Raw genomic sequence first — 26665 nt, 5'->3', positions numbered from 1 at the left:
ACTTTACTGCAATAGGCATATTTTGCGCATGCTAGCGTTTTAAGTATCCGTCTTCTTTGAAATTTATTATTTATGTTGGTTGTATATTTTTCCAACTCGATTTGTTGAAATTTTACTTTTTTTTGGCTTAGTAGGTTTCGACTTATTTTATATCGACTTGGTGGCCTTTCATTGCGTCATTTTGGTGGCCTTTCATTGCGTCATGACCGAAAAAAATATGTGTGTTTTTCAGGAGAAGGGGTTTTAAATTTTTTTTAGTTAACAACTTTTTTGATTTTTTTTTCGTATGAAAGACTTCTGCTCAGATTTTTTCGGCTTGGTTACCGCTTGGTAATTATAAATTAAATTCAATCAACCATCTGGCGACTTAACACAATTGCTTGAGACAGCAAATACTGGTTGTTGGAATCCGAACGCGACCTGTTTTTTGTAATTAAGAATTTTTGTGCTTTTTCTTACTATCGTCCGTCTGTTTATTTTTGCCAGCTTAGTTCCCATAGCCCAATTTGTCGAAGCTTCAGGTTTCTTCCAAGGTGCTGTAACACTGCTTGAGACGAAAAAGCCCAGGAGTTTGATTCCTGTCGAGACCTGTTTTTTTGGCAACGTTGATTTTTCGATTATTTTAGATTATAGTCTGTCTGCTTATTTTTGTCGGCTTAGTTCCGCAGAAAGGACTTTTTAAAAACAAATTGGCTTCTTTCTAGTATTCTGAAACTCATTGTAGAGTTTATAATGGTGCGTGTATTTTGCGGATATTTTGCGCATTTGTTGCATTTTTTATTGTCAAAAAGATTTTTGAAGTTTTTTTTTTTCATTTGATTTTAATCACAGGTATTCGTTTTTTTATTGCGAATGGTTCGAAGATCAAGCTTCGCTTCTGTGTTGCATTTTCTATTAAACGTCAAATAGGAATAAATGAAGTTTTAATTGTGGGTTTCACGATCCTGAGTGAACTTTTTCAACGTTTTTTTCTTTCATTTTTTACGAGAGGGTTTTTCGACGTTTAAGCAGTGGTCGATCCGTCTTTTCTAAGACCACTCTCTATGGTTGCAAGACCAGACAAACATATTAGACTTCTAAATTGTTTTTGAGACAAGAGTGTTTTGTTGAAATTTTTTTTTATGTAAGCGAAGTGCGAGTTAAAACGTTGTGCAATTTGGGCTACGTTTGTCTTGGTTTAAATGTCCCAGTTTGGATTAAGTTCGGAAATTTGGTTGGTTTAAATTCAGATTGGATGAATGAATTCTGTCCGTTTGGGTTTCAATTCTAATGCTTCATTCGCCAGTCAAAATGGAAGCTCAATAAATCATCAGATGAACGCGCCCGCGGTGGCGCAAAATCAGGGCCATGGTCAAGGAGGCGACGACAGCGACAGTGACATTGAGGTTCTCAAAGAATTCATGCCTGTCGCCTCTCGAGAATCGAGAAAGAACCCTCAAATCGCCCCCAAACCGACTAACCAGTCCGGTGCTATAAGACCTCACCATTGTTCGAGCGGAAAGCCGAGATACCAAAATCCCTCGAGTAATCCGAACGCAACGAGGGTTTCGCCGGTAGGGGCGAACAGCTATTCATTCTACACTGGTGCTAGCCGTGGAACTCCCACGATACAAATACTCAATGGATCGTACGAAAGGTAAGCCGCGCGAAAATTCAAAATAATTGAAGAAAGATTTTGTGGTTTCAACTTATTTCATTCAAAACGTACTATTAACCCTCCCATAAAGAAACAACGGAACCCGGCAGTGTAAATACATTGGCTGTTTTTAAACAAAATTGTCACAATTCGTTTTTTTCTGCCAATGAGTATAGTTCTTTTTGTATTTTTTCTTGCATTCTTGAATTAGATATTTTGATGAGCGAAACAAATTCCTTCAAGCATCAAAATTCCACAATTAATCAAAGTTGAACGAGAGTTTTGCCATTAGGGGTGAGAAGTTATTAAAAGGCTGAGGTTGCCTCTTTGAACACGACCATGAGTCAGCGTTTTGTCGGGTTAGTTTCTGCTGAATTTCATGTTCAGACTTTTGAAGAGTTTCATAGAATAGTAATGCTTGGGTGGTCTCTTAGGATGAGTAGACATAAGACAGTTTAGACGTTTTTAAGAGTCAATGAACGTAGTCCAGACTCTTATATAGGTCGTGATTTTTTTAGGATCAATTTTACTTTTTCGCGGTTTGACTTTTGAATTCGTTTTAATTTCAGTTCGTTTCCTTTGTTAAACGAATGGCAAACTCAACTATCGAACAGCAAAAGTGTAAATATCTCAAAATACGTGACTTACAGTTTCGAAAGTAGAATTTAATTTTCACGACTTCCAAGCGAAATAAATATTTTACTTATTGATCCAGTTTTTACACGAGCGTAGTGTGATAGTACGATGCAATTTTTTTCCAACCTAAGACGCAAAAAAAATGCTACTTTTGCTGGCCCTTTTGAAGTAGATGGCACCATCAGCAGTATAAAAACCTGTGCTTTGAAAGATGCTTTTTTAATTCTATAAGTGAAACGGAAAAAGCATATTGGTTCATACAATAGTATGATAATTACACTTGCGAAGCGAGTGTATTAGTATGAACCTTATTTTTACCCAACCTTAGTCGCAATTGTTGGTGCCACTTTACGGCACCTTTTCAGCTTTTTCATAGCATGTGCTTTGACATTCGAAAAGTAATAAGTTAACAAAGTCGATGCATTTTTAATTCCTCAAATGAACCGAAGACAGTGATTTGTTTCAAAAAACATAATAAGTAAAGTTAGTATGGATGCCTTCAGTTTGTTTGTATTTTAATATATTTTTTGCAAAAATAAGTCTATTTGTATTTGGTGCCACTTTTGCTGAAACCTAATAACCTAATGGCAGTTTTTTAGAATATGTAGCTGCTTTATTCGTGACTAGTGTTTGTGGGTTGTTAAGCTTCCGTGGCTGAGTGGATAATGCGTGAGACTCAAAAACTCTTGATTGCAGTAGGTCGCAGATTCGAATCTTACACGTAGCCGAGTTTTTGCTTATTCGAGGCTTATTTCTATTTTTTCTTATTTGACTTGATAGATCTGCTTTTTGATCGTGTTCTCGCAAGTGTTTGCGAAGCGCAGCCTCGCTTCTGTGTTAAAATCCCATTTAGGAAGTCTTCCAACTTGATATATTTCGCGAGATTTTTGAAATACCTGTAAAATTAGTTTGGTGTCATTTAGTTTATTACACTTCAATTTATCGTATGCAAAAATTGAGTTTATGTGCATTTTAAAGTTTTTATGCATCTGAATTTTTGCCGATTTCTCGCTCTTGTTTGCGAAATGACAGCTTCGTCGCTGTGTCTCAATTTACGTTAATTTAATCGAAAAAGAGCCAATCATAACTTTCTCCTGAAATTCGAAGAGCTTTTAGGGCATCTGTTTTTTCTTAGAAATTCGAAATTTCCAAGTGTCTGTTGGCTATGTTTCAGTTGCGGCCATTTTTTTGTAATATTTCAGTTGCGGCTATTTTTCTTAGAATTGTGAGGGCTTTGATATAGGCGATTTACGTAGCAAGTTGTCAAATCAGGTGCTAGACTTTTTTTTCTTGTATACACTTAATTTAACAAAATCAAATCTGCTCAACTGGATCCTTCTTTCACGTGTGGTGCATTTGTATGTATGTGGTAAATTTGGACGTATGTGCTATGATGTTGGTTTCAAAACATTTCAAATTTATCGATGCTTCGGCCTTTTTGTTTTGTCTTAAATTCTGTCGCTATTTCGAATAGTTAAAAAAGGTTCTTAAGCTTTAGTTTTTACGAATATTGTTGAAGTTTTGGTTTATGAATGTAGTTCATGATGAAAGATTTGCATCGTGAAAACTGTCCCAAATATTGAAGTTTATGAGTTTTTTAGGTTTCGTCAATGCGGTTTCAAGTTTTGACTTTTTAGATGTAGCGTTTTATCTGTGCAAAAACTAATTTGTATAGTGAAATTTAGTTGTCAGTGTTTTCGCCATGCTTAATTATTGCCGTGATTCAAATTTTAAAAAATGGTCGAAAACATTCTCTGTGTTTTTGTGTTTTTCACTCCTAATGACACGAAATTTTTGAGCTTGTTCAATTGACGCTTGATTAAAAGGCAATTAACAGAAAAATTGGCGAAGTTTTTTTTAATTGATTTACATGTTTTTCAATTTTTTTAAATTACTTTTCCTGAACCGTTCTGTTTAGAAAGTTATGCACACCTTGCACATCTACCGCCTACTTTTTTTCATCTTTTTTTAAAAACCGAAAAAGTTTTTAGTAGATTTGTTCCGACAAAAGGTGTGAAAGAACCTTCTGTTCAGTTGCTTATATTAACAAAACTGTAAGATGCTGAACTCCCGGCACGCTCGCTCCATATGATAAAAAAAAACTATTCAGAGTAATGAGCGTAGTGAGTACTCATAAACATCTTGGTGATTTTTTGTGTTTTTTTTTGGGAAAAAGATAATTATAAATTTTATTTCTATTTAAGTTACTTCATTTCCTTTGTTAAAAGGAAAGCAAACTCCACTAGTGAACAACAAAAAATGTAAAGGTCATGAAAAACCTGATGGGCTCGTAATTTTGAAGATGGAGTTTAATTATCAGATTCCCCAGCGAAATAAAAGTTTTACTCATTGAACCAGTTTTCTCAAATCGGGTTGATTTATCAAAAAAGCACAAATCATAAATTGGGATCAAGTTAACATCCTCCCCCCCTCCCCCCTAATAGACCAAGTTAACATCCTCCACCCCAGCGTTAACATCCTCCACCCTTAAATTTGTCTAGCGCTGCATGTAAAATGCTCGATTCTGATTGGCTGAAAATCTAAACGTGTTTAGGGGGGAGGATGTTAACTTGGTCCATAAATTGTCAAATCAGGTGCTAGACTTTTTTTTCTTGTATACACTTAATTTAACAAAATCAAATCTGCTCAACTGGATCCTTCTTTCACGTGTGGTGCATTTGTATGTATGTGGCAAATTTGGACGTATGTGCTATGATGTTGGTTTCAAAACATTTCAAATTTATCGATGCTTCGGCCTTTTTGTTTTGTCTTAAATTCTGTCGCTATTTCGAATAGTTAAAAAAGGTTCTTAAGCTTTAGTTTTTACGAATATTGTTGAAGTTTTGGTTTATGAATGTAGTTCATGATGAAAGATTTGCATCGTGAAAACTGTCCCAAATATTGAAGTTTATGAGTTTTTTAGGTTTCGTCAATGCGGTTTCAAGTTTTGACTTTTTAGATGTAGCGTTTTATCTGTGCAAAAACTAATTTGTATAGTGAAATTTAGTTGTCAGTGTTTTCGCCATGCTTAATTATTTAGCATCGGGTTGATTTATCAAAAAAGCACAAATCATAAATTGGGATCAAGTTAACATCCTCCCCCCCCTCCCCCCTAATAGACCAAGTTAACATCCTCCACCCCAGCGTTAACATCCTCCACCCTTAAATTTGTCTAGCGCTGCATGTAAAATGCTCGATTCTGATTGGCTGAAAATCTAAACGTGTTTAGGGGGGAGGATGTTAACTTGGTCCATAAATTGTTTGTGAAATTCAAAGAGCTTCAAGGGAATATATTGTTTCATTAAATTTGGAAGTTGAACTTCTTTTAAAAAACAAGTCATTTTTTTTCTGTTTCCTTGTGTTCATTACTCTTTTCCTCCAACTGTCAGTTGTTATGTTTTCTCTTTTTTTTGTGAAGTTTATTGTAGTCAGAAAATTCTGTCCAACGGCTCATAGACCGGCCTGTTTTCAGCTGCTTTGTTACGTCACGAATGCTAAGTATCAAGTGTCAATGAACGAAATTAAGAAAAGTCTTATTTGTTTTGTTTTGAAAAAAGGCAAACTTTTTTGTTGCTTTTTGGTTTATTTAAGTTCAATTTAAATCTATTTGATAAAATGAAGGAAAGTTACCCTTTTTTGCTCGCCTATTACGAAGGCTAAAATGGCGCAAAACGAGAACGACGTCTAGTGAACGAAGATGTGGGTTTAATTTTCCAATTGGCTTTGTAATTAATAAAAAAATTGTCAACCATAATAAATTGATCTCGAAGTTCATAAAAGCCATATATTTTTTCTTTGAAATTCGAATTTTCAATGTTTTTCCATTTTGCTTCAGCAGTAGTCAACCAGCGACTCAAGTGAACATCCAGATGACTCCCATCATTCTCAACCAGCAGCAGCAGCTTCGGTCGCCCCCCTCTTCTGCCGGAAACATGCACATGATGCAACAGCCTCCGAGGGGGAAGAACCTCCCCTCACCCAACGCCTCAACCTACTACAGTCAGAGTCATGCCACCCACTCTACGGCTGCTGCGAACAACGTGCAATTCAAACAAAACCAAAGGTGGTTATATTTTTTCTAAACTATGGCCTTTTATTCCGACCACATTTTCATTGAGACTAGTGCAGTGGCCGGAACATCTGTGCTGCTTGCTTAGCAATATTCTTTCTATGTCTGATGCAGCTTTATTATCCTTGCGATTAGCAAGGGTATTGCAACCCTGTATTAGGTTTTTTCCTCATTAATTAACTTTGATCGCATAATGGTCAATTTAAGAGGAAGGTAAATTCCGCGCTCGATGGCTGACACGCTCAATTTCTTGAAATTTTAATTAAAATTACCATCATTTAGGTAATAAATAGGTGGGGTTTGTTTCAGTTAGTAATAAACTTCTTGAAAAAATGACATTTATATTTAATGGCTTTTTTAAATAACATTTTTAATGACATATTGATTATCTGGTAGTTTTTAATCGGCTTGTTTTCTAAAGCATGTGTTTTATTTTAAATTAAACAGTTTTAAGTATAACTGAAAATTCTGTAGTTTGGTTAAGTAACTAGGTCTGGTTTTGATTTTTTTTATTAAACCGTTTTTTAAATAAAACGAGTTTGGCTTATGTTATATCGGCTAATTCAACTTATATTGCGTAGTTTTTATGGCAATATATGCTCTTGTGTGTTTCATCACAGACGAGTTGGAAAAGTTTTTGTAATTAGAAATTTTTATGTCTATAGTTTTGTTTTTGGCTCAACAATGGTCTACCCAAATTTTGTCGCCTTAATTGCTGCTCGGTAAAAGACTTCAAGTATTTTTTCAACTAACTTTTTCAAAAAATCCGCTTTTTGTCTCTTTCTATTCATTGTCTTGTAATGCAATGTTTTTACGAGTCGATGAACGCAGTTCAGAATTTTATATTACTCGCGCTGACTTACTTTTTTTAGCGGTTTGACTCCTGATTTCTTTTTGAGTGCATTCTATTTAATTTGTTAAAACGCAGGCAAAATCCACTATCAAACAGCTAAAGTATAAAGGTCACGAAAAACGTGATCGACTTCTAGTTTCGAAATTGGAATTTAATTATCGAATTTTCCAGCGAATTGAAAGTTTTCCTATTAATTCATTTTCTCAAATGGGGTTACTTTTATCAAAAAGTGACAATCATAAATTGTTTTAGAAATTCAAAGAGCTTTAAGGGCATCTGTTTTTTGCATGGAAATTTCATAAATCGAGATTTTTTCAAAAAACAAGTCAGTTTTATTTTCTGTTTACTAGCGTTCATTGACTCTTTTCCAACTGTCTGTTGGCTATGTTTGTATGGCAAGTGTTGCGAAGCTCAGTTTCGACTGTTGCTTTTTTTTGCTCACGTAATCAGTTGAGCGAATTGTTTTAAAATTTTATGGTTTAAAATTTTTGAGTAGCATCTTATGTCGATATGCATAAATACTATGGACTGGTAGTCGAAAAATATCTGCTTGTCGGAAGTTATGTGATTGTAGATTTAAGAACATTTTGTTTTTCCAGAGTTCCAAGTAGATGTGTTTTTTTTTTTCAGTCGAAATTCCTTGAGCAATGAAACATATCAGTGCAATCAAACCAACAACAAATCTGCAAACTCATCATCATCATCATCAGCGGTTCAAGTTCAAAGACAGCAGGAGAAACAGGCGAATAGCTCGAGTGATCAGACTGCTCTGTGGAGTAAAGTACACAAGCTTTTGGCCTCCGGTCGCTACACCAGAGAAACTGTGCTATCCATTGTTAAGGAGAAAGGTAATTGAGCGTTTTAGCATAGTCTTCGGATCTGCTCTAAAATCTTTTTATCGCCTTTGAAAAAATATAGTAGGTTCTTTGCACAAGCAGATTAAGATTCAGGTGTGCCTTTACGAAGCTGCCTTTTTCCGAAAACAAAAAGTAGTGATTTGAGAGCGAGACATCAAATCGGTGAAATTTGATGAAGTGAGAATCCAACGAAAGGCGTCTAAATCAGGGGGCGGATTGGGTGGAGGGTAGGTGGTCCTTACCAACTACATGGTTCTGCCTTGGTATTGTTTTTTGACATCCATTTAAGGCCAACCAACCCTAAATTTTTTCTTAAGGCGCTTGTGGCGCCAATTTTTACTAGATTTGAAGGGCAGCGCGCACTGAAAATCGCATTTTTGACCTGTTTCAAAATATTGCCTGCAGCGCAAAATTTTTGGTTAAAATAGGGTCTTTATAGTGAGTTAGGACCGATGTGGTTAACTCATAGAGTAATTTCGGATAGGGTACACCGTCTGCTCGTCACGCTATCTTATTTTCGGCCGGATAGATTCGTGCAACTTCTTAGTCTAATACCGATCCTAATCTTACTCTTATACTTTCTAGTCTCAGGGTGTTTAACTAGTCTCTGCTAGGCTCAATAGATCTAGGGTATACTGGTTTGTTGCGGCTGCTGAAGTTCTCTTGGAGAGACAACTAATTTCTAAGTTAAATTCAAATCTCTCTGGTGCTGAAATTACAAGTAATTCCAGCACTTACAAATAAGTGGGTTGTTAGTTAGATGGATCATGATTGGTTAATATTAAATACTTTACAGTGGTAAAATATCTAATTTATCCAATCATAAAATGTAGTTTAGATCAGGTTCCACCCATCCGGGTTTTACAGAGTTTTTTAGAATAGTCTTTCTGCAATTCAAATGATGGATGATGGACGTTGGTATTTGGCGAACATCATATTTCGTCTGGGTTCTCTTGTTAGAGAAGTTCCAGGTTCAATCGTTGTGTCTTCTCATGACAACGACTGGGTTTTCGCAACAAACTCAAATCTGATTTCAGAATGGTTGGCTATGACAGGTTTTTTCGTTTCATGTAGAGAACTTCTTTGTGTTTGACCTTGTCTGGGAATGGCGTGGAGATTGTGCGTGGAGGTGATGCCTGGTTACTCGGATCTGTACGTATACTTGAACATCGAGGTGGTCATTGGTCTAGTTCAATGAAGTCCTTTTCTGCGAAGTCAAGTCGTACTCTAAATCCTTTGAGTTGTGATTGTGGGCGGCATATTGATTGTGGTTGGCCATTCTTTTTCGAGTGTATTGGGGTCATTTTGTCTTTGGATGTTCGTCTTTGGTGTTGTATGCTGATCTATATACTGCAAGGTATAATTTACATTTTATAAAATTTTTATTAGTTTGGTGTTTTAATTATGATTTTGGTTAGTTGTTTTCACAAAAGCTTTTTGTTTTAGTTCGGTTATTTTGAAGAGTTACTCACCCTTGAGTACCTCTTATTAAAAATAGGAGTGTGGTCACAAAGCGTGGATGTAGCGCGGTGGGTTAGGCCGGCTATAGAGCATGCTCAGGACGTCCTCTCTGGTGGGTTAGGCCAGGAGTGGGAGTATGATTTCGTGCGGTTTCTGTGAGAGGTCCTGTTATGTGATAACGTTTTATGTTGGGTTTATTGTGGTTTTTCTTATGTTTCGTTGGTTGTGTCCTTTTTTCAAAAATCAAATTGTTTTTGGTATGGGTTTGTCTTTCGACTTTTTTGTGTTTTACTATTTCTTTCTTAGACTTTATAATAGTCTTCAAAAGAATAAATTATCCAGTTTTAAACTGGGTTAATTCGGTTTGGGTACCGTTTGTTTCCTTTTCTTAGTCATGCTGTTATTCTATGTGTTGTGGTGTTTAGTAAGCTGCGTTGGTTAGTTTTGTTTAGTATATAATTCCTTTGTTTAGTATATAAAAAGGAAAGTTCGAAACTTGTTATCGTGTGTTAGAGTTGTTGAGTGTGAAAGCTTGAAACTGAAATTCTTTATTTAAACAATTCTTCGTGGGCGAGCTGTGCGAGTTTGGATAGAATTCTTGTGCGAGTGAATGAAAATATCAAAAGGTTAGTACTGCATTTGCGTTTTATCAATTTACTACATAGAATTTCAATTTTACTGCTAGTTTTGGGGAAAAATTAAGTTACAAATTTTCATCATTATTAGAATTACTGCTTTTAGGGAAATAATTTATAAATTAACTTACTACATTGGTATGAATTTTATTGAATTTTCTAGTGTAAAATATTAATAGAGTTTTTAAGAATTTGAAGAAGTTTTTGATTTTGTATTTTTCTTTATTGTATTTTGCAGATGATCGTGAGATGAAGACTAAAAATCTAAATAAAACATGGATAAAGAATGGTTAGTGTTTTATTTTAAATTTATTAGTTAAGAATATGTATAAATTATACTTACCTGTTAGTCGTCGGGGAAAAAACCGTGGGGGAAGATGTCGTGGATTATGTCGGAATTTGTTAGTAACTTTGCTAGTATGCGAATGATGTTTTTAGTTTGAAGCAGTGGCCAAAGCAATTGAAGTGCTCTAATGGTTTTTAGTTCTTCGGTGCCAACTGCAAAATCATAAGGTGTGTTTTGGATGAGATTATATAATTTGTGGTTGTATTTAGTGTTGTGGATGAATTCTAATATTGGGATTTCTATAGGTTGAACAAATTCATGTGGGATAAGGAAGGGTCTGGATTCTTCTGCGTTGAAGGTCTTTGTGATGGGACAAAAAATATACATTTGGGTTATGGGATCATAATTGCGAAGAATACCGTGAAGGTTAGTATCTTTGATGCAATATGTGAAGTTAAGAAAAAATGGTGATGTGTATTTAGAGTTAATAAATTGAAAACGATGGTGTGGTTGTCTTGATGGAGTGTGTAGGTCAAAGTGATTTTGTATAAAGCGGTAATATGTATATGTGTGGGTTTGTTTAGTGCGTAACATAATGTCGTGTGAGCAGTGCAAATCTCGTTCATGTGGTGCAAGGAAATGAAAGGTTAGTGAAAATAATTGAAATCTTTCTTTAAAACTTTCGTAAGCTTGTGTGTCGGTTAGTGCTTCAGAAATGATGTGGTCGAATTTGCGATCAAATATAATGAGTGTAAAAACATATGGTGTTTTGATGAAAAATTTTTCTGTGATTTGTGGGTTAGCGAAGCGATCATCATCTAAAAATTGGTCTTGGTTAGTTCGGATGATGTTATGATCGTAATATTCTAGCGTATATTCGTTAGCTCGGGGTGCAGTGTATGTTTTTAGTGATTTTTTATATCCGATGTAAGTAAATTGTCTATGTGTTAGTGGTGTAGTGAGTCGATATAGCATATCTTGATTTCGTTCTATATCGATGTGAGTATTAGATAAAGGTAGGCAAAGTGGGTTAGTAAAATGATAATATGATGTCCAATGAAGTGTAGGCATTAAAACTTGTTCATCTACAAAGCTACGTGTATCGTTAGTATCTGTAGGGGTGTTCAAAGTATACTGTGGAAATGAAGGTAAGGTGATTGCTAAAAATTCTTTCGTGTTAGTGTGATTACAAGGTCGTATTTTTTGTTTTCTATTTCACAGTTGTGCAAAACGATTGTTTGTTTGTTTCCTAGATTTTTAAATGACATAAGGTTTAGGATGACGGATGCAAAAAGTTGTTAGATGATTTCTATTTTCTTAAATTGTTAGTCCTTACGATTTTTTGGTTAGCTTAACCTGGGTCTATTTGTTCAGGGTTGGAGAGAAAAGTATATCGATTCCGAAGAATGATTTTTTACTTTCTCGTGGCTAGTATAAGCTAAGGTGTTAACTTACTTAATCTTACTTAAGGGTAGTGATTGTGTTCAAGGGTTGGAGAATAGTAAATCGATCCACAAGGTTCAGGTATAATTAGAACGCGAGTAGTTCGTTAGATACTATTTTAAACTTACTAAGTCTAAGATTTATCCTGGGTCTTGATAAGAGGAGGGTTCAAGTGAAGGATGAATAACCGAAGTTCTTCACTGTTTATCCTAATTTGAATGGTTAGTTTTGTTGAAAAATTTCTATTAGTCTTGGGTTTTTTGAAAGGGTTGGATAGTGAATCGACGTTTGAGGTCGTTAGACACTAGCTAAGTGGGTGGGGGAGAACAAAATTGTTCTTTTTGATCCAAGGATAGGCCTTGATGATCAAGTTCTAAATTTTAATTGAATAGAAAATGAATTAAGATCCAAGGATAAGCCTTGATGATCTGATTTGAAAATTAAGTGAATTGAAGTTTAAAATGGTTTAAATTTGTTTAAGGAAAAGATTTAGTGTTTTAATGATATTAGTGAGTTTATGATTGCTGTTATGTTTTAGGTGATGAAGCTGGGACAATTGGATGATTTATTATTACTAACAGTTTATTGTCATGCTACTAATTTTTGTTTTGATTTTCAATAAATATTTTCCAAACATGTTTTATATAATACTGCAGAATTTTAGGAAAACGATCTGAGATCTTTTTATCAATCGTTATTGTATATTAATATTTTGTTTAGCGCCTGAAATGATTATGAAAATTGTCTTCAAGATTTAAGTTTGCAAATGAAAATCTAAATTCATTGCTAATAAGATTCTAAATATAAAAGTTTGTGTTGGCTTTTGCCGTACTATCATATAACTATTTGGTAAGTTTCTACTTTGTCGTATGTCGTCTCTGGTTCGAGGTCTTCTTCCAATTCCGGGCAGTTCTCTTATCGTTCGGAATATTGGCTTTGATCTATTGAGTCGTAGAGACATTTCGATTAAATTATCGTCGTGTAACATTTTAAAAATGTTTTGTCTAAATTCTAATCTATGTTTGGTTAATTCTAAGCTATTAAGGTCTTGTTCGAGACTTATGGTCGCACCAGATGAGTTAGGACCGATGTGGTTAACTCATAGAGTAATTTCGGATAGGGTACACCGTCTGCTCGTCACGCTATCTTATTTTCGGCCGGATAGATTCGTGCAACTTCTTAGTCTAATACCGATCCTAATCTTACTCTTATACTATCTAGTCTCAGGGTGTTTAACTAGTCTCTGCTAGGCTCAATAGATCTAGGGTATACTGGTTTATTGCGGCTGCTGAAGTCTTCTTGGAGAGTCAACTAATTTCTAAGTTAAATTCAAATCTCTCTGGTGCTGAAATTACAAGTAATTCCAGCACTTACAAATAAGTGGGTTGTTAGTTAGATGGATCATGATTGGTTAATATTAAATACTTTACAGTGGTAAAATATCTAGTTTATCCAATCATAAAATGTAGTTTAGATCAGGTTCCAATAGTGTTCTGGGAGCGTTCGAAAAATCGATTTGGTGGACCTAAAAAAAGTTCGACAAAATTTTTGAAAATGCGCCCCTCCCCTCGAGAAAAATTTAGATCCGCCCAGGTCTAAAATAGGATTAAATAGCCGATTAAGTGTAAATGAATGAAGTGAAGACATTTATTTAGATCGTGTAAGTTTTTTTGGAAGAAGTCATAAAAGTTGTTCATCCTCAATTTTAATTTTTTTTACCGAATGACTTATGATTTCTTTTTACGTCCAGTTGACTTTAATGGAAGGCATATTACGTTCTTGAGTTACGAAAGTGTAAATGGTGCAAAAACATGAATGGCTTTCATCTTCAAAAATGGCGATAGTATTAGAACTCTCAACTGAATAAAAAAATTTTGACCCAGTTTTTTTCTGATTAGGTTGGTTTTATGAAGTGCCAATCATAGAGGACTTTTAAAATTCCAAGCTTTAACGTTATATTTCTCATCGGAATTCGAAAATTGAAAAATGTTCGAAAATTTATGTTTTTTGATTTCATTGACTTTTTTCCAACTTTCTGTAGCTGTGAAATCCATACCGATTTGTTATATGCTATGACATGATTTTTTGGTTGGAATGCATTTCCCACGTAACGTAACGTTCAATTTAGCATGGTGAATTACACTCGACGAACTGGAGCTTCCTTATAAATACAAATGTTTTCGACAATTTATCGTTTTAATTATTTGTTGCTTCACCTAATAAATTAAATTACTTTTTGACTTACAATTTTGATTATAGACTTAAGGTTTTTAACTTATTTGAATGTGGAGATTATTGACTTGCCTTACTCGTATACTTAGGACTAGGAGTTCAGAGGTTCGAATACAACGCTTCAATAGCTTTTTTGGAGCAACTTCTTTTTTTCATAGCGTCTTAAACTGTTTTTTCTTAAATATTTTTATATTTTCGTTGCCTGAGTCAGCAAAGGTGCGTAGCTTCGCCTCTGTACAATGAGATGGGATCATAATGGTTCTATGTGTTATCATCATATTACGATAAATATAATATACTGTTTAGGTTTAAATTGTTTCTACGCCGTGCGAAACGATCGAACCGCTATACAATCCCCTTACAAGAATGGTCAGAACAATGATGTGATGAACCTCTTCAAGTGCTGCTTCTTTGAAACCTCAGACTCTCGTTTCTGTGACGAGAACTTCTCTGTGAACATGCTCTACATGAACCACATAGATTCCCATTTTTGGAAATCCGAATTTCTGCAACCCGACATACATACCACCACGTGCAAATCTTGTTTCATGCGCTTCCCAAACCACGAAACTCTGAGAACCCATGTTGATTTTTTCCATTCAAATGTAGTTGATCAAAAGGGGAACTCACATGCGTGTCAAATATGCGACTACACCTTCAGTAAGTCTGAGATTTACATGCGACACATGTTTGAGTTGCATGAAGTTTGCGAGACGCCTTATAAATGTCGCATCTGCAACTTTGCGACAAGTTTCTACGCGCAGTTAGTGTCGCATTTCAGAAACGAACATCAGAACAGCAAGTACTTCTTGTGCCGCTTCTGTTTTGGAGTCTTCACAACACCTGAGTTGTTTTGTGAGCATATGAGAGATCATTTGCCGAGGAAAAACAATGTAAAATGCACCAAGTGTCGATTGATTTTTGTGAAGCAATCGTCTTTACCGACAACAGGGGATAGTCTTTCAGAGGCTGGCAACCAAGCCGACCATTTGCGCTACCATCATCAAGGACTAGCAAAGCTAACCCAAGAAGACATGTACTCAGTGATGAATTCCAATGCTGCTCCTCAAATGATTATGAACAACAGCACATTCTCGCAAAATAGTGTTGCCAGAAGTCAGCAGCCGCGAGAGCAATTGCCAACGAATCAGGGAATTAGTCTAGGATTTCAAAATTCTATATCAAGACCGCCTACACAACCGAACATCCAAAGAATTCCAGGACAGCTATTTGGAAACCAGAATCGACGTCCGTCTCTGCCTGCAAGTACGTGGGAACCGAATTCTATCGCCCAAACGGTGAACAGAGTCGCAAGTCAAGGCTACAATCATTTCCAGAACAGCCAAAGTAAAGAAAGAGCTCAGATTGTAGCCAATAACCTAATGGATCGCTATGAGAAGCATGGGTACGCAAGACGGAATCAGTTCGCTAGGGCGCCAGTTCCGTATAACCCCACGCGCTTTGAAAGGCCTTCGGTTCCTGTCAGACCTATGCATGCTTTGCCGCAGATGCCAACACCAGTTTCGCAACAAGCTTATCGGCCGCCGCGGCAACAGCCTTATCAGTCGCTGCAGCTGCAAAATCAACCACAACAACAATTTACGGGTGTTGCGCAGCTTCCAAGAACTGGCCGACCTAGTAATGTTGTGCAACCTACGAATCAAACTAAGGGGCTGAATAATACCAAGTACGCTAAATCGACACCAGATATCATGGTTACTGTCAAACCAGGCTGGACCTTGTTTCTCAAGTTTGACGGAGGCTTCGCAAAAGTGCGCGGTAAAATGAATCTATGGAGAGCAGGATTGCTCGAACGATGTTTAGAGTGCGGATCGTATGTGAATGAACCGAACAGACATTTCACGAAGTTGATGGACTGTAAGTTGTGTCCGTACTCAACATATTGTCCCAGAGCAGCAATTAATCATTTTGGCACAAAACATGGACTACCAAAATGGACAACTAATTTAAGCACTCAGCCTGACAGTATGTTTACGGATCTTGATTGTAAATTAGACGACGGAGAAAAAATGAAATGTTTTTGTGGATTTGAAAGCGAATCGGGAACTAAATTTGCCTCTCATGTCTATTTCTGCAGATTCGGAGAGTGTGATTTGCCTCAAAAAGACAAAACAATTTCGCTTCCAGACGGCGGAACTATGAAACACAACAATGAAAAGTTCACTATTAAATGCTTGCCTTCTTGTGCTGTTGCGATCAGCTCTCTAGGGAAGTCGTACACGGAACGTCCCAAGAAAAGGATTAAGGCAGGCTACGTCAGAAGCAACTGTAATTCTTCGGTGCAGATTCAACCCAGTCCCAGTAAGTCAGTGTTACCAGAAGTGCCAAATGTCGTTGCGGAGTATAATGCATTACAAATGCGTGGTAATCATTCCTTGGAAACTCCAGGGTTCAGTAAATACGAGTCTCAAGCTACATGGAAAAGTAACACACGTGTTGAAGTTGCAAAGGCAACGAAAACTAAGCCCAGAATACCATCAGTTAAAGATCCAGATATAGAAGCGATTACGACATCTGAGTTTACTCGACTAAGTAAACAAGTCGATGTAAGCTCCTCAAAAACTGTACATAATACAACGCAGCCTTCGGAGGAAACTTGTGAGAATCAGCTGGAGGCTTCTTATGATGACTTACTGCCAGTGCCTGGAGATGGAATGGACTCCAATGAGTTTGCAATCATTGTTCCAGAAGCAGCGCCTTTGAATGTAAATGTTCTTACAGGAAAAGAGGAACAACCGATCTATCCAATGGATATGTTCATGGTCCCTGCTCGACAAGAAGATGATTCTCCAAACAACTCACGTGACCAGGAGTGCGGAACTGTAGCTCTGAGCCCGGACTCACAGGATGACATCGAAGTAGTTCACGAAGTGTCGCCTCTTTTCGACGCAGTTTCAGTTCTGCCAGCTGAGCTGAGAATTGCAGTGTGCGATACGTTCACCCCAGACAAACCGAGTTACGAGAAGAAGACTAAACCGGAGAAATCAAATGATGTGCAATCATTAGAGAAAGATCTGCAGACGAGTTTGGAAAACGGAAAACCCGAAACGATAGAAAAGGAAAAGGAAGTTTCTCAAAATTCAGACAAAAGTGACAAGGAAAAGAATTCTTTGGTCGCTATGATTCAGGAGACAAATGCACAGCAAAATGAGCAGAAGGAAGAGCCGACGCCTGAAGTTTTGCCAACAACAAAACGTACTGTAGTAGGGGGTTTCTTGGCCTCTTGTCTTAGTTCTGTACCCCCATCGTCACATGAACAAAGCTCAGTGGGTCCGCCAAAGAAGAAAGCAAAAAAAGGACTAGATGCAATGATTTCAAACTTGCTCCAAAAGCAAACCAGTGCAGATAGTTAAATCAATGAAAGAAACGATGTTTTTTTTTACAATTTTGTCAAAATCAGAATGTTAGTGTAGAGTATTGATACTTAAGTTTTGTGTACATTTGAGGCAGTTGTTCTGTGACAGACTATTAATGAGATAAACGTGGTGTTACTATTAAATTTATGGAGGAAATTGGTGTTAGGTATAATTTATAGCTTAATTAATTGACTTTATAAACTTCTTCGCATTTACTTCTATTAAATTGTTCAAAATCAGATCTCTGTTAAGTTACATACAAGTGTTTATAGTGATCATAAATTAACATTTTTGTCTAATGAGGTTTTGACATTTAAGCTCAGTTGATGGATGATTTCTCATGTTACGTTAAAACAGTCGAGATTCCAACGAAAATAATTATCATTAGTTAAAGGCATCTCGAGAAAACAGGCCTCTAAGTCATAACGAAGTGATTTGTTTTTTTGATTAGACGAAGTTATAAGTCAAAATCAATTTTTAACTCAAAACAATGTAAGCTGCATCGTGATTGATATGGGGTTTGCCATACCCAGTCGCACATTTGTAGGCTAGCTAGCAAAAATTTATGAGCAGGGAAAATTTAAGGAAGTGATAAAAAAGATGAAAGTTCCTTAATCACGAATATAAAGCTAACAGTATTTTTCGCAGGTATCGTTTGCAGAAGAACATCTCACTACGCTTGTGATCCGCATAGATTTTTCTTCAGGTTAATCAGTTAAACAAAATCGCTGAATCGTTTCTCTTCAACAGTCCAATCTTTTTGTAACTACGTCTCCAAAATTAGTGCTACTTTGGGTTGGTGGAATTTTTGCAGCAAAGCTATTTCGTTTCAATTGATGAATAACAATTTATTTGTTATAATTTTTTTATTTGTTATAAATTACGAATTATTTGTTTCATACAATAGGACAAAAATTGCACTAACCTAACTCGCAAATAAAAGTGGTCATTAACTGTTTACTTATTAGGAAATTTCACGGTAGACTTGTAAATTGCATAGCATTTATTCTCTGCTTTACTTGTGTTTGGTGCCTATTAAGCGTCTGTGGCTGAGTGGTTAGTGTGTGAGACTCTTAACCTCTAGGTAACTGGTTCGAAGTTTTTTTGCCAATGTGTTTTTGACATCCTTTTCCACGAAATTGTTTTAAATCGGGTAATTGTATGAAAATTGTGTTAGACCTAGTTTTCCATATTTACTCAACAATTTTTTGTCGGTCTACTTCCATGCTGTTTTTGTGAGTATCACAAGTGACGCGAAGCTCTCCTTGGAATAATTGGAAAAAAACACCTTGCAAAACTTATTACGAAAGCAAAGTTAACAGGCAAGTAAACATCATAATGTACATCTCAAGAAAACATCAAAACTCCACGAAGTAATTTGGAAACACTAGAAAACGTTAAACGCAATTAGTTGAAGTAGGTGGTTTCTGACGGAGGCAAAAAAAATGATATGTGAACGAATGCCTTTTGATATTAGGCTAAGAAATCGACAAATTACTCGGTTGAAAATTTCTAACATAATTGCCCGTCTAATCACTGATGTTTAAGAGTCGATGAACGTATTGAAGACTCTTATATAGGTCTTAGTGCTTGTAGAAAAAATTCTTAAAATGCAAACAACTACAGATGTGCATTCATACATTTTAATGCATTTATAATTTCACTTGAGTGAGTGCCGGACTACAGGACGAAAGGACTTCAAGCCGAACCGTAAAATTAGCGACTTCAAGCTGAACATTTTCTCAAAAACTTAGGAAATACGATTAATTTCAAAACTGCTTCGACGACTTTTTCTATTTGATGAATTTTTACCAGACATTGGTTTGTTCATACGTTTTGATAATCCAATTAATGTTAAGGATTGCTTACACCAGCGAACTTTAGTGAGCGTCTGGGAAATAGTACGACTTCTTTTTTTTCTTACCTAAGTCGCAAATTTTGGTGGCAGCCTTACGGCTTTTTGATAGCATGTGCTTTGACATTCACATAATAATAAAATCGCACAGTTGATGCATTTTAAAATCATCAAATGAACCGAAAAAACTATTTGTTTCAAACAACATAACAATGAAAAAACTCGATTTCAGAATTTTTCCAACTCAATTTATCTCGCATTTTTTGAAATGCATAATTAATAACGTGCCTTTATGCTGTCCAATTTGTTACTTGCAAAAATAGTGTGGATGGGTTTAGTTTGTTATATTTCAAAATTGTGGTTGTTTGTATTAAGTGCCATTTTTGCTGCTTCGTATTGTCAATTTTTTAGCATATGTAATTGCTTTATTTATGACTAGTGTTTGCCGATTGTTTAGTGTTCGTGGCCGAGAGAGCTGGGCGTGAGACTCCAATTCTCAAGGTCGCAGGTTCGAAGTAAATACAACAAAGATTTACTATTTCGAGGTTTATTTCTATCTTTCTTATAAAGCTGCTTTTTTGTCATGTTCTCGCTAGTGTTTGCAAAGCGGAGCTTCGCCTCTGTGTAAAATATTTAAAAATCGTGGAACGCGTTTTTCATATACATATTTTATGCATTTCAAAGTCTGGTTGATGTAACTACCGGATGTCATTCCTAAAACGTGCATTGTCATGAATATTGATTATTATGGACTTAAGTTTGCGTAAATTTCTGAAAGCTAATATTTCACATATGGAAAAATAGGGTTTTGAGGAGCTTGTAAAGTTTAAATCTGGCTTCTAGTCCATTTAGGTTGAAGTCCCGTCGGCCTGTTGTCGTATACCCCTTTTAGATATATACGCTTTTTTGAGCTCAATTTAAACTCAACTGCTGAAACTTGGGTAAATTGGGCTTGGTAAAGTTGGGGAATTCTAATTTCGAAATTTCAATTTACATTCAATTTCAAGATTTCCCGGCGGAATAAAAAATTATCTATTGATCCAGTTTTTGCAAATTGAGTTAATTTTGTACAAAAAAGTTTCAATCATAGTTTTGTCTAGGCCAAATTTTTTTACTTCGAAAGTTGACATTTTAATATATTCTTCAAATGACTGATTTCATGATTTGGCTCAGTTTTTTTTATCAAAAACGTTTGATCAATTTGGATTAACAGGATTCTATTTACCCTTGCAATAAACGAGTTTTGCAATCGAGTAAAAAAAAATTTTCCCGTAATTAACTTTGTTCGCAGAATTTTGGAGGAATGATAAATTTCAAGACAGACTCAATTTGTTGAAAATTTATAAAAAAAACTACCTCTTCTAAGACTTAACAACTGGAGTACGTTTTGGCAGTAATAATTTTTCAATTAAATTTCTTCAAACTTGATTTTTTTCGGACTCGCAGTTTTCGGCTTAGTTTCTGTCGGCTCACTTTCCGTTTTCTAAAAGATATCATTTAGGTTGTCTAGCTCTTATTTTCATCTAAACTTTTTGTACTATGATTGAAAGTTCTGTAATTTGTCATTTTATCAAGTCGGATTTTAAATAGTTTTTCTGAAAGTTATTTTGGCGAATTTTTAGTTCAGTAGAAAACTACTCTACCGAATCTCAAAAAAGGCGTATCAAATGGAAGATTGTCTACTATCCCGTGTGCCTGCATATTCCCGTAGTCTTTTTCACTTTACTCTACTGTCTACAGCTTTCGAAAAGTCTGTGGGTGTGGGGGATTGTAGACCCGTATTTTTGGAATTTTTTTTTTCAAAAAATATTCCCAGATCTGAAATTTTTGGTTCAATGGATATGGGAAGCTCCCATGCATAAGCGGCTACTCCCGAAGTTTTCTAGGTTATGGCCCTTGTAATAGTCAAATATTTTTTATTCTTTTTGATGTTTCTAGGAACTTCCCTCCGAAGTCCTAGATTTTGGGTTCAATCGAAACAGCGGGTTGTGAGACTTTCCTCTGCATAATGGACCTCGGAACATTTTTTAAGGCTCAAAAATTATGACCTTCGGAAAAATCAATAATTGGTTTCTGTACCGTTTTTTGAAATTATTTGACTTTTCACGAAAACTTTTGCCCCAAACCTTGAGTTTTTGCGTTCAATCGAAACAACAGAGGTATGTTTAGCGAAAAGGTCCAAAAATTTTTTTTTATTTATTGACCGTTTTTGGAATTTTTTTTACTTTTCTCGAAAACTACCCTGCCAGTTCTGAGGTCAAGTGTTTGGGTTCAATCGAGAAACCTGTTTTTGGAATTCTTCTCTGCTTTAGTGGTCACGACCTTTTATGTTTGGGAAGATTGCAATTTCTCAAAAATTTGTTTTACTAGAGAAAGAACTAAAGTTTCAAGCAAAGTCGAACTTTTGAAGGTTTCATCCGGCATCAGTATAACAAATTACAAAAATATCAAACTGCTACCTCCAGGTTTAGTTGGGCCCCTTGTTATCTTTTATGAAGACGCGAACATTAAACTTCACCTAGATTTTTCTACATTTCATTTTTTATGTTTAAATGATTGTGTTGTATCGCTAGTGCTGCAAAGCTCCGCTTCGCCTCTGTTTTAATTTGGTTTTTAACCGATGGAAAAAGTTTGAAGTTTTGAGCTAAGCAGTTTTCTCCCCGCACGAACAATAAATGTATTATTACCAGTTAACTATCTGCAGCTTTCATTGTGGCTGCCGTTGCTGGCACGTGTTTGCTCAGCTGATCCTACTTTTAAAGCAGTTTTTTACTGCAAAATATTTATTTAACTTTACCTGATCGGCTGAAATGTGGCGGAATTCGAACTTGGGTTTAGATTAGCGTCCATTTTTTTGGCCAGACCACAGAAATTCATCTTCGGATGTGTTTAACTTTTTCTTGCTAAATCAGCGCTTATTTCTTCTACAGGACTAAAAATTATTATTTAAGCCGTGAAAAATTTAATTTTACTCCAGGTTTTGAAGCTTCATTTTACTCCAGGTTTTGAAAAATCAAAAACTTTCTACAGAAATATTCGAAAAAAGTGAAGTTTTATTCGTTTTTTGCTCGTTAGTCGAATTATTTTTTTGATTAATGTGGGCGGAACTTTCAGTGGCACGTGCACATTAACCGACTATCCTTGTTTCATATTTATTATAATTAAATAAGTGTAATATATATTTAGTTTTAGTCTCTTGTATACATAGTATGTCTCTTTTCGTTTCGGTATTCTGTTAAGCATCGTCTCATTTCTTGCTGGACTTCAGTACTCCTCCGCTTCTTCTCCCTCCTCTCCTTCGGCGTCAACCGAGTCCACTCCTACTTCCTCGTAGTCCTTCTCCAGAGCTGCCAGATCCTCCCTGGCTTCCGAGAACTCTCCTTCCTCCATTCCCTCTCCAACGAACCAGTGGACGAACGCTCGCTTCGCATACATAAGATCGAATTTGTGATCCAATCTAGCCCAGGCTTCGGCGATAGCAGTGGTGTTGCTCAACATTCAGACGGCTCTCTGCACCTTGGCCAAGTCGCCTCCAGGAACGACAGTCGGGGGCTGGTAGTTGATTCCGACCTTGAAGCCAGTGGGACACCAGTCTACGAACTGGATGGTCCTCTTAGTCTTGATAGTCGCAATCGAGGCATTGACGTCTTTGGGCACGACATCGCCTCGGTACAGGAGACAACAAGCCATGTATTTTCCGTGGCGCGGGTCGCATTTTACCATTTGGTTCGCAGGTTCAAAGCAAGCATTCGTGATCTCGGCGACCGAGAGCTGCTCGTGATAAGCCTTCTCGGCAGAGATCACAGGGGCGTAGGTCGCGAGTGGAAAATGGATTCTCGGGTACGGCACCAAGTTTGTCTGAAACTCAGTCAAATCGACGTTCAAAGCACCGTCAAATCGCAGTGAAGCGGTGATTGAAGACACGATTTGAGCTATCAGTCGGTTCAAGTTCGTGTACGTTGGTCGGTCAATGTCCATGTTGCGACGACAGATGTCGTAGATTGCTTCGTTGTCAACCATGAACGCACAGTCAGAGTGCTCGAGAGTCGTGTGAGTTGTCAAAATGGAGTTGTAGGGTTCCACTACGGCAGTCGAGATCTGAGGTGCTGGGTAGACAGCGAATTCCAGCTTGGATTTCTTTCCGTAGTCGACGGACAGACGTTCCATTAACAGCGAAGTGAATCCAGAACCCGTTCCACCTCCAAAAGAGTGGAACAACAGGAACCCTTGGAGTCCAGTGCACTGGTCGGCTGTCTTTCGGATCCGATCCAAGACGATGTCAATCAACTCTTTGCCGACGGTGTAGTGACCCCTGGCGTAGTTGTTGGCAGCGTCTTCCTTTCCGGTGATCAGTTGTTCCGGGTGGAACAGTTGTCGGTAAGTTCCAGTTCGGACTTCGTCGACAACTGTTGGCTCCAAGTCGACGAAGACAGCCCGAGGAACATGCTTGCCCGCCCCGGTCTCGCTGAAGAAGGTGTTGAATGAGTCATCGCCTCCTCCGATGGTCTTGTCACTTGGCATTTGACCATCCGGCTGGATCCCATGCTCCAGACAGTACAACTCCCAGCAAGCGTTTCCAATTTGGCTGCCAGCTTGGCCGATATGAACTGAGATACATTCACGCATTTTGGTTCAGTTTTTGAAAAATTGAGGTTATTTCAATTGAAAAATTTTGATTGAGAAGTACAAGCAACTTGTTTAAACAGTGGAAGTTAGAGGAATGAATTTTTAAGCTATGCGAGTAAAGGTATGCATGTTTGCTGCTTTGGAGGTTACTATGGGAAATTGAAAACTTGATGAAAAATTAATTGTAGTGAAAACAAAATCAGCTGTTCGATACGTTGAAGCTTATAGAAAGATCGCTTGAATAATTTATTCATGCGCAGTATAGGAAAATATTTAGTTTTGGTGCCAAAACAAAAGTTATACGCGCTTTATTGCAGTCAAAAGGTAGTCAATAATTAATATCGGAAAAAATAGATTGATAGAAATCGGAAATCATCTTGCATTCGATAATCAAGAAAAATAACAAGATCGTATAGATATTAAATCCTTCAGATTTGAAGTAATCGTGTTTGAAAACTAACTTTTAAATGAAAGGAAATGCAACCTGGCACTAAAAACCTTAACGTTACAAAGCATCCCCCCTGTATTTTTGGTCTAAATTATTTTTTGAAATTTCGTTGCCTTTTATTATCAAATTATAGGTGTCAAGTTATTGACTTTCTATCAGATTTTAGCCTTTGACTTTCGAAAGCTAATTTTCAGATCAATTCATCATGAACTGGTCGGATTTAGATCGAGTAGGTGCACTGTGCTAGATCTTTAGATCAAAATTTGATGATTTAAGCAAGAAATGCCACCGAGAAAAAATCGGGATGTTTATGAATTGCACTGGGATGTGGTTCTTTTATGAAAATATTTCATGCATTTTTTTCGGAAAACTTTTGATAGAAATTTTGAGATTGTTGCGAGAACATTAAAAGCTGATCGTCCTCCAGGCCTACGAGTAGCCATTCTTTTTCGAAGGATTCGTTTCATTTGGATTCTAAAAATCATTGAGTAGCTTGTTATTACCAAATAAATTTTAAAAAAGTTTTCTTAAGCTACAGTTTGAGCACTTGCAGATAGTTTTTAAATGGTAGCTTAGCATTTCTTCGGCACCAATACCTTGAACAATTAATCTGAAAAAAATGATCATTTTTTTCTAAATTAAACAAAAACAAATGTAGTCTGCGCCTTTTGTGCCTCTTGCACAGCAGCTGAAATTTCTTTTTGTAAAGACCACACGCATAGACTGGGAAATTACTATAATATAGGGTGGGCCTTCCGCAGCAGTTTGGATTTTGAAGAAAACTTTAAAATAAAGTTAACGACGTAAAAAATAAATTTAATTTTTCAATTGAAATTTAACGACCTATAAACTTTGAAATAAATTTAACGACTTGAAAATAAACCGATGTCCGCGTGTGTAGGTCTTAATTTTTTTCAGAATCTGATTTCTGATGAGGATCTTTATTTTGTTATATTTTTGTCTTTTTTCACATACATCCTTTTGTATCCGCCTTCAACATTTTTGTTATATCCATTAAATGACAAGGCATAAAAATTTCAGAAAAATGAATAAACATGATTGGTCAAAGTGAATACTGAGAGCATCAAAGCATGAAATGAAAAATTGCCTAAATTATTCAAGATAAATCAAATAAAACCATAAATGCAGTCAAACTCAAGTTTTTTAAACTTTTCAATTTTATTATAGTATTTACGCTAGCGATTAGCAAGCGTTATGAAATCAGAATATAGACTTTTTTGGATCAACAACTAGTTTAACAAAACCAGCTGAATCATTTCTGATGCTGCTATGCTGCTGACATGCTCATTTTCATGAAAATTCGAAATTAGCTATCGGATACTAGTTACTACTCATGCTATATCTAGAACACACTCTATGAAGTATGATTAGAGAGTTTTGACACGAATTTTCTCCTGATATTTTATGGCTTCATTGTTATCGACGCAAGCTTTGTCAGTTTAGTTTCCAAATTATGAAGTCTGCTTTGATGCGCTATTTATATAGCTACCGTGGATCCTGTGTGGGTGTTATCTAAAATCTGTTCCTATATATTTTAAATGTTTTCGGTTGATCTTCAGCTTATTGGATCTCGGCTTCAACTCTGTCGGCTAATTTACCGCTTTTTTCTTTTAAATTTCCGGTAGTACTTTTGAGATCAATAACACACTGGCACCAATTTTTGAAAACTTAAATTCAAAAGCACTAGGAAAATCACTACGAGTAGCTATTCTTTTTTGAACAGCCTTTTCATTTGGATTCTAAAAATTATTCAGTAGCTTGTTTTACCAAATAAAATTTGAAAATATTCCATGAATTACAGTTCATGAAGCGGTTTTTGGATGATTAGCTTAGCATGTCGTTGGCACGAAAAACTTGCACCATTTTCCTGAAAAAATTATTTGATCAATTTTTTCAATTTAAACAAAATTGACGTAGTCTGTGCTTTTTGGGCCACTTGCACAGCAGCTGACATTTCTTTTTGCTAAGACCACATGCGTAGACTGGGAAGTTACTATGACGTAGGTTGGATTTTTCAGCTTTTTTATAATACCTCAAAAAACACTCGTAGGCAGTCAAATGTATTCTTAAAGATTCCTTTCAACAAGAAATCGGAATTTGAAGAAACGTTTACAATTATTTCATTGATGTGAAAAAACCGGCGCTCGTGTTTGTCGTTCATTATAAACATTCAGAATCTGAATTCTCACGAGAAATTTTATTCTGTTATATTTTGTCTTTCTTGTAACCA

General features: G+C 36.2%; 1 protein-coding gene and 1 pseudogene across 2 annotated transcripts; one reads left to right on the top strand and one right to left on the bottom strand.

Moving 5' to 3' along the window:
- The first annotated feature begins 1233 nt into the window (after nucleotides 1-1233).
- LOC134855936 (uncharacterized) lies at nucleotides 1234-17747 on the top strand. 2 transcript variants are annotated; one of them, XM_063872318.1, is made up of 4 exons: nucleotides 1234-1636; nucleotides 6111-6335; nucleotides 7825-8042; nucleotides 14415-17747. In XM_063872318.1, exons 1-4 carry the CDS (start codon nucleotides 1239-1241, stop codon nucleotides 17480-17482), a joined length of 3909 nt encoding a protein of 1302 aa, XP_063728388.1. In that variant the 5' UTR covers nucleotides 1234-1238; the 3' UTR covers nucleotides 17483-17747. The 2 variants fall into 2 exon arrangements, with proteins under 2 accessions (XP_063728388.1, XP_063728387.1); XM_063872317.1 differs by having other exon boundaries at nucleotides 6108-6335.
- Nucleotides 17748-22415: 4668 nt separating this feature from the next.
- LOC134855934 (tubulin alpha-1 chain-like) lies at nucleotides 22416-24130 on the bottom strand (annotated as a pseudogene).
- Between the last annotated feature and the right edge of the window lie 2535 nt (nucleotides 24131-26665).

Source organism: Symsagittifera roscoffensis, unplaced genomic scaffold (assembly GCF_963678635.1).
Source record: "Symsagittifera roscoffensis unplaced genomic scaffold, txSymRosc1.1 SCAFFOLD_309, whole genome shotgun sequence".
NCBI classification, from domain to species: domain Eukaryota; kingdom Metazoa; phylum Xenacoelomorpha; order Acoela; family Convolutidae; genus Symsagittifera; species Symsagittifera roscoffensis.
This window is presented reverse-complemented; position numbering and strand designations above follow the sequence as displayed.